The sequence below is a fragment of the Kryptolebias marmoratus genome, linkage group LG5, assembly GCF_001649575.2.
Source record: "Kryptolebias marmoratus isolate JLee-2015 linkage group LG5, ASM164957v2, whole genome shotgun sequence".
Taxonomy (NCBI): domain Eukaryota; kingdom Metazoa; phylum Chordata; class Actinopteri; order Cyprinodontiformes; family Rivulidae; genus Kryptolebias; species Kryptolebias marmoratus.
Window position 1 is genome coordinate 4,728,910 of NC_051434.1, and position 14,465 is coordinate 4,743,374.

Genomic DNA, 14,465 nt, shown 5'->3' on the forward strand with positions numbered 1-14,465 from the left:
ATGAGTTCACTATTTGGATCAAATCATTAGCAACGACAGGCAAAACCTTCTTAAAGAAATGTGTGGGTAACACATCCAGACAGCAGGAACTGGAGCTTAATTGACTTATAATTTCCTCTAGGGTTTTATAATTAAGTAGTTGAAATTGGGTCATCTTTTCTGCATTTGTTTTGTTTGGACATAGCATTGGTACTGGCTTTGTACCAATTGTTCTTAAACTATGCGGGGGAGTGTGGCATACCATGAAGCGCTTAAAAACTTGTTTGTGTAGGAATTAAAACTGAAACCATCTCTAAAAGACTCAACAGTGCTGGAGGTTATCAGTTCTGCTTTCAATCCCGAAGAAATTTGGAGTTTTGTCCTCCCCGATGATACACAAACATTATTTTGTTTCCAGTTAAGGCGTGACGAATTTGTACAGATTCCTCTTAAGAACCAACATTTCTGACTGGGTCTGTGTTTTGCGGGGCAGGGCAGCTCTGTAGTGAAGCTCAGCACACAGAGATCCAAACACATGAAGGAGAAAGAATTACAGTTTATACGTTCATCCTGTGTGGCAAATGTAGCAACAAACGCAACAATAAAACAAGAATAACTGTAGAAACTTCGCTTCAACAGGAAATTGCGTCATCTGTCTTCATGTCCAGTAATATTTCAGAACATGACAAAACTTCTTGCTAGTTCTCCTTTGATAAGATCAATTTACTAGATAGGTTTTGTCTGAGAAAGAATCATAACAACAAAAGCCAAAATGAAACAAGAAAAAATTTATTTTCTCTTTCTTTTAAATTGTAATATTGGTGATTTCACACTTGAAAAGTGTTTCACCATAATAAAATGTAACATTATTTCCTTTCTTAAGTTAACTCCCTCCTCTCTGCTTATTCATTTATCAGCTGAATAAAATAAGGACAAAAAAAGCCCAGAAGCTATTCAGGACAAAATGTAATATTATCCACCAGCCCAGCAGGTTTTACACATAAACACAAACAAAAATACGGTCTGTCGCCAACAGGAAAGCAATATCCTGCATAATCAAGAAGGAAAAGACTGTTTGGCAGCAAATCAGAGAGAACACCTGTTCTTTCTGTGTGTGTTACACAATATTTCAGGTATAAACTATGATCTCTGAGTTCACTGATGTAAAGAACCTTTAACCCCCACATTAAAAATGTTACCAGAACTGCTTTCTTCCACTTGTGCAGTATCACTATAACTAGAACCATCTTGTCTCAAAATAATGCAGAAAAGCTTTATCATTTTTAGACAGGACTATTATAATTCTTTATTATTTGGCTATTTAAAAACCCCTTAAAAAGTCTTCAGTTGAGCCAAAATGCTGCAGTCAGAGTTCTGATGAGAGTTAGAACAAGGAATTATATCTGAAAAGTTTTATTCATGTCTGCTATGTGGATATGTAAAACCTTGCAGAAAAATATATTAATGTCAGTAATAATGTGAAAAAGAGTTCAATCTGTACATTTTTAATTTTAGAACCTTGGAGATAAAAAGTTACTAACCAGCTGTGCAGGACTAAAACCGTCACCTTTTCTCCACAGCATCAAAACTCTTAAAGATGAACTTATTTCAAAACTTCTATGAAAAGTGTTTAGAATCAGTCTTAAACGCAAACACTTCAAAGCAGATGCAAAACTGGAAGGAAGTGATTTGTGACCTCTGGCATCACACATAACTTAACAAAACAAACTTCCCAGAAAGCTTTGCCCCATTACTCACCCATGACGGAGAATCTGACACCAGGAGAGGCAATGACACGTTTGGTTTTGGAGTTTTGGGCTCTGCATGTGTAGTCTGCCAGTGTTTTTCCAAATCCCTGCATTTCGATGGTTTTCAGGGTGAGGATGGGATCGCTGGCTTTGATTTCATCTTTGTTGTGGTACCAGGTGAAGGTGGCCGGCGGGCTGGAGCGGGCTGCACATGTCAGGTTAAAGTCCGAGTTGGACGTTATGTACTCACTCGGTTTCATGGGGCTTATAGTCACGTCCTCCGGTCCATCTGTGGAACAACAGGAGAGAATATTAGAATTGAAAGCTTCTAATTTGGTCCAAATGTGAGATTACATGAAAAATATGTTGACTTTTTATTTTATTTCTTTAATCCTTTTTTCACTTGTACACAACTGTTGAATTGTTGGTGTAATTACATCTGTGAATTTTTTTGTTTGTTTTTCCTACAAGCTTCAGAACAAAACAAACTATAGCAATTTAATGCACTGTAAATTGCTTTTTTTCTGTAATTTAAGGATTTAAACCTGACAAAGATCTCCAAGGGCTTTTTTTAATTAACTTAAAGGTAGTGGAAAACAACAGGGCTAAATAAATAAATACATACAACCACAAAAAGTACTAGTTATCATTGCCTAAACATCATGTTTATTACTTTTCCAAGTAAACGCCTGATCATTTTTTAAATAACTTTTAAATCAAACTATAAAAACAAATGATGTAAAAACAACAACAGCAACAAATATCAGTTTGATTTTATTTAAAAAATTTGAAGTTTCTTGACTTTTTCGTAGACAGCCTGACCACACTAACCCCCCTGAACTACAGCAGGGAGCTTTTGATTAATTAATAACAGGACTAAGCTGCGGTCGATGTGGTTTGACTGCCTTTCAGGTTATTCATGCTGAAGGAGACGAGGTGTAGGTTGCTGTGTACACAATGTGGTTTTAGCTTGACAGCACAGGCTGAAAGGGAGTGCCTTGCAAACACAGGCAGGAGTTTGCAAACGCAGTAGTTTAAATAACTACAAGACTACCATGATACCTGCTTTTTTACCAGAATTTGAACAGGATTTAAGTCTTAACAGGAATAACTCCAGGCATAATGTGAACGCTCATGCGTGGGTGTGACTCAAAGCAACAAAAAGGTAGATTAAGTATTTATGACAAATGGCCTGTTGGAGTGGAGTGGCAGCCAATGGCGCTGGAGTAACCTTTTGCTGTCGAACAGGCGTGGCGCTCATTCAGTCAAGTGCAACATGCCAAACAATGGCAGTCCAAAGGAATGAATGAAGAATGCTGGTAACTGCCTAACTGTCATGACGGATATAAAGGAAATTAGCTCAGGACCAACAACTGAGAGAGAATTGGAAACAAGTTCACTAATCTCAAAACAAAATTAACAAATTTAAAAAAAAATGCATTGATGTTCATCACTGAATCATTTAATCTTTCATCATAAACCTATATTCAATGACATCCACTCTCTCAAGTCAACATAAGTGAGTTTCAGACTTTAGGTTTTGTCCCTTATTAACATAAATAGTGACTTTGTATTCTGGGGAACAATGATGTACAGAAGACCTGTTCCGCCTGCTTTTCAGACTTCCAGCTAACAGGTTCCACAGCATCTGGCTTTGTCACCTTTTATACAAAAGAAGCAACATTTTGCCTCAAAATTGAAATGAAGCTTCCAAGATGAACAGGAACAAAATGACAGAAAAAAGTGGAATAGAAGCTTTAATAGTCCCACTGAAAGGGACTATAATTATTCCACTTGCTACATATTTTAGGCGAAGCAGGGGAAGTTTCTTAAGTGGTAATCTGACCCGTCTCTGGAGTAATCCATTCCTCCCTTCTCTTTTAGCCCAAACATGTTAAATCCTGTGCATCAGGAGTTTCTCTACAAAACAGTAGACGTGTAAGTAAAATACTTACAATAAACTGTGAGATTGAAAGGGGGACTCGTTCTTTGCTGCTTTGAGTTCTTAGCGTTGCAGTAAATGGGACCAACCAGGTCTGACCTGAGGACATCTTTGATCGTCAGCTTACTGGAACCGTCACTCTGTGATAAAGAAAAAAAAATTAGCGATATAATGTGGAACACATTAATCCTAACACAATATGTTTAACAGAGCTGTTCTTAAAAAATAAATAAATGTCAGTGATTTAGTTTGTTGAATCAATGCAGCATTTTCTCTTTCGTTAAAAATCAGCTCATGACATCATGAATTTGGCTGGTTGAGGCAGTTGGCTGCCCATCCTAAGTCTGCTTCTGCAGGAGGCGTCTTCCATTATTCAAGTCGCTTGATGCCACATGCTTGCTCTGCATGGGGGACGATGACTAAAAGCAATCTTCTAGCTTCTTACTCTTTGCAACCTGGCATTTTATAATTTCCTGAATTTGACGGTATTGTCATGTATTCCTAATCTATACCTGACTGTCCTGGACTAAGTGTAAGTAAATTTATTAGAATGAACTGGACAGAATCGGACTTCATACATTTGGATACAAGTTAGACTTGTTTGGTTTTCTGTAGGATGCCCTAGATGGCTGTTATTGTGAATTGGTGCAATAATAAAAAAAATTAAATTAATTGATTTACTTCCAGCAAAGAATAATTGTAAAGATGACTGAATGATGAAAAGTATGAAAGTTAAAACAGCTGATAATTAATGAGACACAATTTAAAACATGAAAACCGTGGATAAACTCACATCTGCCACAGTCAGCCGTTCGCCATCAGTGGTGATGAGTTTGGTGCCGTTGGTCCAGGTGAAGGTCAGGAAGGAGCCCGAGGCAGAACATGTAAGAACCACGGTGCTGTTGTGCTCGATGGCTTCAGTCGGGTCGGACTTGATGACCACGTCAGATACTGGCACTGCAGAGAAATGTAAAGTTTGAAATAATGGAACAGCTAAATATAGAAAGAGATTTTGGTGCTTTCACGAGCATACAAACATAAAAATAAAAAAAAAACATAAATGACACATCGTCATTAATATCCAAATACTGACAGATGATGCTGGTAAATTTAAACAGTCTTACAATTACTTTTATAATACCCCAGTCTAAAGGATTAACTCTACAGTGACATGATTCTCTTTGACTTTAGGTATTTCATTTTAATATAATCCTTGCAAAATGTCTGCAGGAAATATAAATATTTCTACTGGGATTTTAAGCAATCAGTAGCTTTGTTAATGAAACTCTACTCCTAATGACAAGAGGGCAGAGGATTTAATAACAAGCATGCCCAAGGCTGACTCCCTTCTTCACAGAATCATGTTCCTGCACCAAAATCGACATTTAAATACAGTAAATTAAAGTGGCCAAGACAGTGCTACACTAAACATGTTTGACTTGTTTCCAATAATCCTGGAGTAGCAACTCTGAAAGAACAGTTTGTGTACTGACGGTTAGGCAAGAGTGGGTGTGAAAACAATGAGAAGGAGTGGCAAGTAGATCTGACTGAGAACTCAAAGAGTTACACTGACAAAATTCACAGTAGTTACTTTCAAGATAAGACACATTTTTCCAGGTGTTTTTAAACCTAAGTTTTTGGCAGAATCATGACTGATCTTTCAAACAGCAGAAATCAATACAGCTGCAGATACTGGTGCTTCTTCACGAGAATGATATTCTGACTTCACTTTGAACAGTGTCTCATGATGGCAAAATCTCATGCTCACATTCATCTATTTTCTTGACCTGTTTCTGTTCAGGGCTGTCAGAAGGTGGTGCCCATCTCCTATGGTCACTGGGAAAAGGGAGGAGTACACCCTCGACAGAGACAAGCAACAAATGTTTTACGCTCACGGCCACACCTAGTGACTCTTTAGAATAACCAGTTAACCAAAGAGTCATGTTTTTTAACTATAGTATCCTGCAAATGCACAGGGAGCAGAAAAGCCCCAGCTTGGAGTTGAACCCTGAACTTTCCATTATGCAGCTTTTTTTTCCCCCCCATTTCCCCATTGAGCACACAATGGGTGACACAATGGTTGCCCATTGAACACACAATTCAAATCACACACACACACACGTACACTGATTTGCTCAGTGTTTTGGCCCCAAGTACCTGTTAGATGTCCTGCACCCATACACACAGTCTCAGATACTCCAATACCCAGCAGTGAGTCTACTTCCTGTCCCTCATACTAAGCTCTAAAGCTCTGGGGACAGAGCCTTCAGTGTGGCAGCTCCCACTTTCCCCCCTGAGCTGCTCAGACAGACATCACTGGACTTTATCCAGACACTCCTCAGAACTCAAAACTCGCCTCTTCAATAAGGCTTTCAGCACTCCACTTAATTATTATTCATTTTAATTATTCCCTTTTTGTAAACCATCCTGGGGTTTCTGTCAAACTCAGAAACCTTTTTAAATAACAGAGTAGAAGGACCAACCCTTTCTCGGACAGTTTGATCATTTGCTATTCAAAATGCCTGTACTGGTGTACAGTAAGCTAAACTGGCTCTGCCCAGTGACCTATATTACAGTGTTAGCAACAGGTGTTAATAGTTGTAGTACTGAACTCATTTTTGCACCCAGGTGAGAAATATGATCCCTCTTAAACAGACAGCTCTACAATTAGGACATCAACAAACTCTCTATAATCTATATATATATAATGGGCCTATTTCTGTTCTAAAACTCAAATGGAGACTAAAGCAGGGGCTAACTGTAAAGCACTCACACCTGAGAGTAATGCAACAATGCACACACACACACACACACACACACACATTCCACCAGTATTGAAGCCTACAGTGTGAGGAACCACACCCTGGTAGCTCAGTGTTACTCAGGGTGTGTGTAACTGCTGGCGATTTCTGCATTTTTCATGTTTCTATGTTGAATTTGTTTTTGTTTTGAAGAAACCCTCAGGAAGATATATGAAGAGTTAATAAATATTATGGGTTATAAAAAGGCACAACATGCTATGCAGTAAAAAAACAAACAAACAAAGAAACAACAACAAAAAAGTCCAATAGTTTCTCTGTATTGTTCTGCCACAGAACATGGTCCTTAAAAAGGACTTAAACCCTTTGGTTGCCAGGTGACGCATTACTGACACAGTTATTCCTGGTGGCGGAGGGATACCTGCTCTGAACCAAGTGTGACAGCGCCGACCTGGATTGAGTCATTAAGCAACTATTTTTATGTGAGCTGCTGTTTTAGGTTGGGAGAAGAGTTTTCAAAGCAATCCTGGTTTGAGGAAGAGAATAAAACCAAACAAGATCAGCCTCGGCTAAAAAAAAAAGTCCTATTATAGATCCGCCTATCCACCGGGTAACCTGTAACAAAATCAGACTTACCCAGAACTCGGACTTTAATTTCTCCTGTTAGTATACCCCCAGACGACTGTAAAATGTTGATTGAATAGTCCCCGCTGTCCTCGTTCTTTACGGAGGTCAGGGTCAGGAACCCGGTTTTGGGGTCAATAGAAGCTCTGGTTTTGTAGGAATCACCAATTTGTGGCCCGCCTGGACGCAAACTACCAACATTGTTAGTATCCGTTCCGTCGCTGTAATTCCAGATTATGATGTCGCCCTCTTTTATCGGAACCAGGATATTCAGAGTCACATTCTGGCCCAAAAGTACGTCCACTGGACCCGATGGAAGAACACTAGTCCCAGCGCAGAGACCTGTGGACAAACACACGAGCTGTCGTTAGAGGAAGCTGCGAACATGAACTGCACAATAATCACAAAGTCAGCCAAGCTCCACGCAAAGTTTCCTGCAGGAACTTTGAAAACAAAGCGACTAAAAACAATCCTTTTTCAAAGATCTTAAAGTCTGCCATCAGACGAGCCTCACCAGGTAAGAAGAAGACAAAAAGCAGCGACTTCAAGGCGAACAGCTCCATCCCGGACGGTTCAAGTCTTCCCAGCAGAAACGCAGAAGAGAAACTGCGGCAGAACCTGCTGCTTTTAGGGAGGGACACACCCAGACAAGGTGTAGGCTGCACGCACACACACACACACACACACACACACACACACACACACACACACACACACACTCCCAGTCTTTATCTGCAGCACTCTGACATCACCCAGTCTCTGTCAAACACGGATATATCATCATGTCAGCACGCCAGTCCTTCATTCATTCAAAAATTTAAAAAACAAAAAAATAATAAAAAAAATCACTTTTATGTGCAGATACTAAAAGTCTCTACCCCACCCTGATATACAGATCTTATGTTTTTATTTTCAGTTCTCTTTTGTAGTTGTTTTATGTCTGTGTGGGGTGATCTTTTTTGGTCTATTTTCTTCTTATTTTCCTCTCGTTGCTGGTAAGTGGGCTATAATTGTTAAGTAATTAGGTTGTGGTTGACTAAAAGTATATCTATTTTTGAAATAATGTGGTGAAATTTAAAGGAAGCAAACACTTGAATCTTTAATGAAATGCATAAAAAGCCAGACTAAAGAAGAGCATGGCAGAACTACTTTAATCTAAAATATAAATATGAATACTTAACTTTTTAAAAAAATGTTTTATAGATCATTTTTAGGGAGATAAATCCCCATACTGAATTCTGGACTAATTAAAAATAGAATTTGTAACTATAAGATGACTAAGTGGTTTAGGAGTAAGTCATATTTTACAAAAAAAAAAGGAAAAAAATAAAACAAAAACATCTCTAATTCTAAGAAATATTTTCCTGTATAGTCCTTTATTAAAGACTGTGATGGTGCTGCCACCTGGTGGACTTTTAGGAGCAGTAACAAAGCTGATGGGGAAACGCTGTTAAAAAATATCTGCACACTTCTTTATGGTTTGAGGAAAAGCCTCAGGTAAAGACCTGGGTGTTCGGAGCTTAAACTCAGGTGCTGAGTCAGTTCAGACAGAAGAAACTCAAACTCAAAATAAAAATAAGTGATGATCTTTTAAGGAGCAAGAGGAGAAGAGAAACCTTTTCTCTCTTATCTCAACAATGACCACCAGGATTTTAAGGCCCTTTAAATTTCAGAAGGTTCAGTTTTTAATGAAACAAAAATATAAAGTTTATGAGAACTGATGTCGCAGCAGCATATCTGCTCTGCAGTTTCAAGGTAAAGATGAGGTTTAATGGGACCTGTTGGTGAGAGCTGAAAACAATCTGATGAGTCAGGATTATTACTCCTTGTACTGAGAAGAGACCGTTTGGAGGGGGGGTGGATCCTTGGGGTGGGTTTCAGGTGAATTTTAAATGCTACAATCAAAACAACTAATAGAAGAGAAGAGGAAAAAAAAGAAAAATTGTTGCACACATCAACAAAATCTGCAAAACCATTACAAAAACTGTCTGCATATATGTTATAAACTACTAAACGAGTCAGTAAGGGGTGTCATGCTCAGCCCATTGTGGCTTAGATACTGAAAACATTATTTAGACCTCATCCTGAACATAGAGTGTAATACGACTGCATGACACCACAGAGGGCCCGTCTGCATGGACAGTTTTCATCAGTAGATGGCGACACGCTGATGAAATTCAAAACAGTGTTCAGTCCACATGAATCATAACCAAAGGTTTGTCTCACACTGTGTCTCAGTGAGCTTCATCAACCATTTTAACCACGTTTACAAATAATATAATAGCTTTTTTTTCTATACCTATGAGCGCTTTTGTTACATTATATACCATATATTCTGAATTTCAGATGACATTTAAAGGGTTGTTGTCTCCACCTTCTGTTCTTAACTTGATCAACTCTCGTTTATTTTCTCACTTATTTTTAATTTTGTCTATTTGGGAATGTATTTGTCAGCACCTGAGTTTTCTTTTTAGACCCAACACTCAGCTTTGAGTGTCATCAAACCAAGAAAAAGTGTGCAATTTCTGCGCTTTTCATTTGGCTTATTCCTAATGCTAAAGCCATTTTCTGTCTGTGAAAAGTATCTGTGTCGGTAACAGCTCACAGCTGCTGCAGTCAGTGCAGTTTCTGTTCAGTCTGACTGAGGGAGGTTTTTGTACGATGCTTTTTCACTGTGTGAACACAGCTTTGCTGTTGATTGTATTTGCACCCTGACAGTAATAAACTGCAGCATCTTCACCCTGAACTCCACTGATGGTCAGAGTGAAGTCAGTTCCAGATCCGCTGCCTGAAAAACGAGCTGGAGTCCCTGACATAAGTTGGTTGGTGTGGTAAATCAGCAGCTTAGGAGTTTTTCCATCTTTTTGTTGGTACCAGGCTAAACAGTAAGCACTGCTACAGCTCCAGAACTCGTGACTGGTCGTACATCTGATGGTGACGGATCCTCCAACAGCAGAGCTCACTGCTGCAGGCTGCTGAGTCACTGAGACCTGTCCTCTGGACTCTGAGGACACAGAGACAGAAACATAAAGCAGCTTCATTTCAGAGGGACAGATGTTCACAGAGGAGAGGAGTTTGATTCTCTGGACTTTACCTGTGAAGCAGCAGCAGAGGAGAGTCCAGATGAGGACGCAGGTCAGAGTCATGTTTTTGATGAGGAGGATTTCTGTGTCTTCTGTTGTCATGAAGGACAGCTGTCAGTCATCCAGGGTTCAACTCTCAGGACTATAAACTCTCCCAGAGCACTGGAGCATGGAGCTGCTGATGCAAAGAGGCTCTCTATGGAAATCTTCTGATTGGCTGCTACAAATAATGTGTTTTTATACATTGTCATTATACAAAATTAAAACAAAGGTTTTACTGTCATGGTTTAACTTAAAGTTCTGTATAGATGATGAGTTTATGAGTTCTGATATTTAAAATGAAATGTATTATAACCAAATGAATAATTAGCATTTTGTTCTCACTTTATGCCTCCTTTTTAATTCTTGTAACTAAACTAAATGATTTCTAATTTAAGTGTTTGGCGTTAGCACTGAAACCTTTCTGTTGCTACGGTTCAGCAGTGATGCCTGTATGTTACCATGGTTACAGAGATCATGGACGGAACTGAAACACAGAAATTTAGTTTCATTCAAACTGTGGAAACCTAAAAGAGACGGACTGAGGTGAACTCAAGAACCGATTCTGCTTTTTATTTATCAAATCTTTTCTTTTTATCTTTCTTTCAGTGACATTTACTATCTGATAATTATGTTGATCAATAGAAAATACTCAAAACTTTAAATTTTCACATCTTAGAAACCAGTTTCAACAAAGTTTTATCAAGGCAATTTTTCTTAAGTATTTGTAAAAAGAAAACAATGAAGTTATCTTGTTTTATTGAGAACTGTGACTGAATTACATTCAGTAAGAAACAGTATTCAGATAATACAAAATAAAAAGGTTTTCACTTTAAACTTTAGTATTTTTGTTTAATAAAAATGGACACAAACACCTTGAGGATCAAAAGGTTTATTGTAATTAAAAAAAGCAAAGACAAATCTAAAAATGAATCCAAAAATGTGCTGAAGTTTAAAAAGATTATACTTACAATTTTAGTTTTCATGTAGTTTTGAGAAAATGATTATTTTCATGTTGTCTGAGTTTCAATTTTTTCTTTAAATAAATGCAAGGAACTGGTGAAACTTATTATTATTATTTTTATTATTATTTTTATTATTATTATTATTATTATTATTATTATTATTATTATTATTATTATTATTATTATTATTATCTTGAAAAAGGAGCTGTTGAGTCAGATCAGTTCCTCTCCAGCTGAGGGAGGTTTTTGTACGACGTTGTATCACTGTGTGAACGGTCTGCTGTAACCCTGCTGACAGTAATAAACTCCTGAATCTTCAGCCTGAACTCTACTGATGGTGAGAGTAAAATCAGTTCCTGATCCACTTCCAATGAAACGATATGGAACTCCAGACTGACGAGCTGTTGCTCTATAAATAATGAACTTCAGAGCCTCCCCAGGTTTCTGAAGGTACCAGTGCAGATTGGTACCAACACTTGTACTGGTTTTACATCTGATAGAAACAGTCTGTCCTGAAGCAACAGACTGAGCTCCAGGAGTCTGAGTCACAACAATATCTGCTGATGAACCTGGAAAACAAAACAGTGATTATCATTAAAAACAGAGGATGACAATAAATGTTGCATGAAAAATAAAAGAAAGAAGGACAGGTCCTGCTTCTTTCAGTGTTTCTGCATCACAGCAGAACATTACTGTGGTGATCCTGTTTCCATCCTGAACCAAAGTTCTCAGCAGAGAGTCTCACCGTGAACAAGGAGCCCCAGGGTGGTCAGCAGGAGAGTCAGTGACATCATCATTGTGCTGCCGGTGTGTCAGTGTCTCTGAAAGACCTGGACAGCCACTGATCAACACTGAGCTCTTAACAGCTGGGAGCAGAGAGGCAGGACACACATGCAAACACACAGAGTCAGGATGTTTCCTCCTCACTGCTGGTAAAATCCTCCTGTAAAATAAACAAATTGATCTCATTAAGCTATGTGTAAACAGGAAGCTTCATCTGCATTTTGTGTATTTTAATTTAATTCATATTTAGATTTAAATCAGTTTATCATGCAGGACATAATCCCTTCTTAGTGAACAGGCTGAAATGACAAAAAACTAAAGAATACACAAAAAATCATTAGATTGTGTGTTTTTTTTAAATCAATGCTTTTTTTTCTGAACAACACAAAAATAACTTATAATTTATAGAATAATTTGTCATTTATAATGATAAATGATACACATCCTGCTTATCCTGTCTAAAAACATAAATGTTAGGGAGCCTTCAGGCCCAGGCCTCCCTTGAAAAAGAGATCTGAGATCTCAGTGGGACTTGCCTGGCAAAAAAGGCTAATAATTCAATAAATAAATTATATTTTCTAATTATAAATCACAGTGTGAAAATTTAAATAAGGAAAATAAGTCCTGTTTTTTTTAATTATCTCTAAAACTATTGTGATATAGAAATCTTTTAAAATTATTACTATTTAGGAATTATTTATGATAAAATGAACTTTGCCTTTACAGAAAAAAAAAATATTATAGCCCATTATAGATTTTCAAAGATTTAATAAAATATGGATTGAAAGCCATATCCACAACTTTTTTCAAAATTTTTCAGCAAACTATAACATAAACATTATTTTTAGAATTTGTTTTTACTGTTATTGTAGTGTTTAAAAGAAGAACTTGACACATCCAGTTTGTGTGTTCAGTGAAGTGTTTCAGTCTCTGCAGCAGATTCCAGCTGCAGAAAACACTTCAGTTTCTGTTCAGTCAGACTGAAGGAGGTTTTTGTACGATGCTTTTTCACTGTGTGAACACAGCTTGGCTGTTGATATAATGATAACTCTGACAGTAATAAACTCCAGCATCTTCAGCCTGAACTCCACTGATGGTCAGAGTGAAGTCAAAACCATTCCCTGCTCCACTTCCACTGAATCTGGAGGAAATTCCTGACCATCTTTGTATTGTTCCATAGATCAGAGCTTTAGGAGCTTCTCCAGATTTCTGGTGGTACCAGGCCAGGCAGAGTTGTGAGTTAGAGCTACATTCAGATGTTGATAGTTTTGTACTGGCCTTACAGTCAATAGTGGCAGTCTGACCGAGCTGCACTGATTTGGCTGCTGGCTGAGTCACAACAACATTTTGTCCATCAGACCCTGAGGAGAGAGAAGAAACACTGGACATGAGATGGTGAGGTGAAGCTCAGCTCCACTGCAAATCATTTTCCTCACCCTGAGTGAAGCAGAGGAGAGTCCAGATGAGGACGCAGGTCAGAGTCATGTTTTTGATGAGGAGGATTTCTGTGTCTTCTGTTGTCATGAAGGACAGCTGTCAGTCATCCAGGGTTCAACTCTCAGGACTATAAACTCTCCCAGAGCACTGGAGCATGGAGCTGCTGATGCAAAGAGGCTCTCTATGGAAATCTTCTGACTCCAACTGGATGTTGGATCAATATGATGATGCTGTTTAATGTATCAGTGTTTTTTGGTAATGTAGTCACTTTTATGATGTTCAAAGCAAAATATATATAATTAGCATCAGCCTCGAGATCATTGATGTTTTTAGTTTTCATTTTTTTTCTTAGTAAGTATAAAAATACACATTGAGTTTTTGAAATGTGGACCTGATCACACAGCACAGTTTTCAAGGCACCTTTTCATTTATGCAGTTTTTACAATAAAAATTATGCATAAATATTTACCTTTTTGAAAACATTCAGTGAACAGTTTGTTGAAGCACTCTTTTATCAACTTTGCACTTCTTAAAATGTTCTGCAGCTTTGTTTGTGTTGAAGTCAGAGAGCCGTGTCTCTCTGCAGTCAGAGGTTTTTGTATGACGGTTCAGTCAGTTTGTGTCACTGTGGTGGACTTTTGGTGGAGGAACCAAACTGGATGTTGGAAGTAAGTTTATTTCATATTTTATTTAAACTGAAATCATATTAGAATCTTTAAAATGTACTGATTTTATTTGTTAGGTCTAGCAAATGATATATTTGTTTTTATTACTTGATTTATGCCACACATTCTAAATAATTCATGAGAAAAAGATCTCAGAGTGATGGTACAGGTGAAAGAGAAGTTAAACAATTTTATGTGTGTAGTTGATAAAATATACTTTTTCTCTAAATATTTATTAATAGTGTAATACAATAACTACAACTGAAATAGTGTTTAATCTTAAACTTTATAGGGACAGGACAAGACAAGAAATTATACTCTGATCAACTTGTTTGGATAGTTAGTACAAAATTTCTAATTGTATGAAGAATTTTCTTCATAATAAAGTTAATCTACTAAAGTTGTTGCTGTAGTTTAGAGAAATGTTTTATTTCAAAGGTT

The 14,465-nt window shown here is 37.6% G+C and overlaps 1 protein-coding gene and 3 gene segments (V, D, J or C); all 4 read right to left on the reverse strand.

The window, feature by feature from the left end:
• The window catches only part of LOC108247812 (carcinoembryonic antigen-related cell adhesion molecule 5-like), a 26,781-nt gene extending 19,058 nt beyond the window's left edge, over nucleotides 1–7,723 (reverse strand). The window contains exons 1-5 of the mRNA XM_017436182.3: nucleotides 7,567–7,723; nucleotides 7,065–7,394; nucleotides 4,463–4,626; nucleotides 3,683–3,809; nucleotides 1,738–2,016 (exon numbers count right to left, since the gene is read on the reverse strand). Coding sequence (XP_017291671.1) covers nucleotides 1,738–2,016; nucleotides 3,683–3,809; nucleotides 4,463–4,626; nucleotides 7,065–7,394; nucleotides 7,567–7,615 — 949 coding nt within the window. The 5' untranslated portion in view covers nucleotides 7,616–7,723. The remainder of the gene's footprint in view (nucleotides 1–1,737; nucleotides 2,017–3,682; nucleotides 3,810–4,462; nucleotides 4,627–7,064; nucleotides 7,395–7,566) is intronic.
• Nucleotides 7,724–9,706: 1,983 nt separating this feature from the next.
• On the reverse strand, nucleotides 9,707–10,351 carry LOC108247809. The segment is given in 2 exon segments: nucleotides 9,707–10,056; nucleotides 10,147–10,351. Coding segments are annotated over 2 exon segments (426 nt in total).
• Nucleotides 10,352–11,349: 998 nt separating this feature from the next.
• Nucleotides 11,350–12,045, reverse strand: LOC108247811. The segment is given in 2 exon segments: nucleotides 11,350–11,708; nucleotides 11,885–12,045. Coding segments are annotated over 2 exon segments (360 nt in total).
• Nucleotides 12,046–12,930: 885 nt separating this feature from the next.
• Nucleotides 12,931–13,654, reverse strand: LOC108247810. The segment is given in 2 exon segments: nucleotides 12,931–13,283; nucleotides 13,359–13,654. Coding segments are annotated over 2 exon segments (441 nt in total).
• Nucleotides 13,655–14,465: the final 811 nt, after the last annotated feature.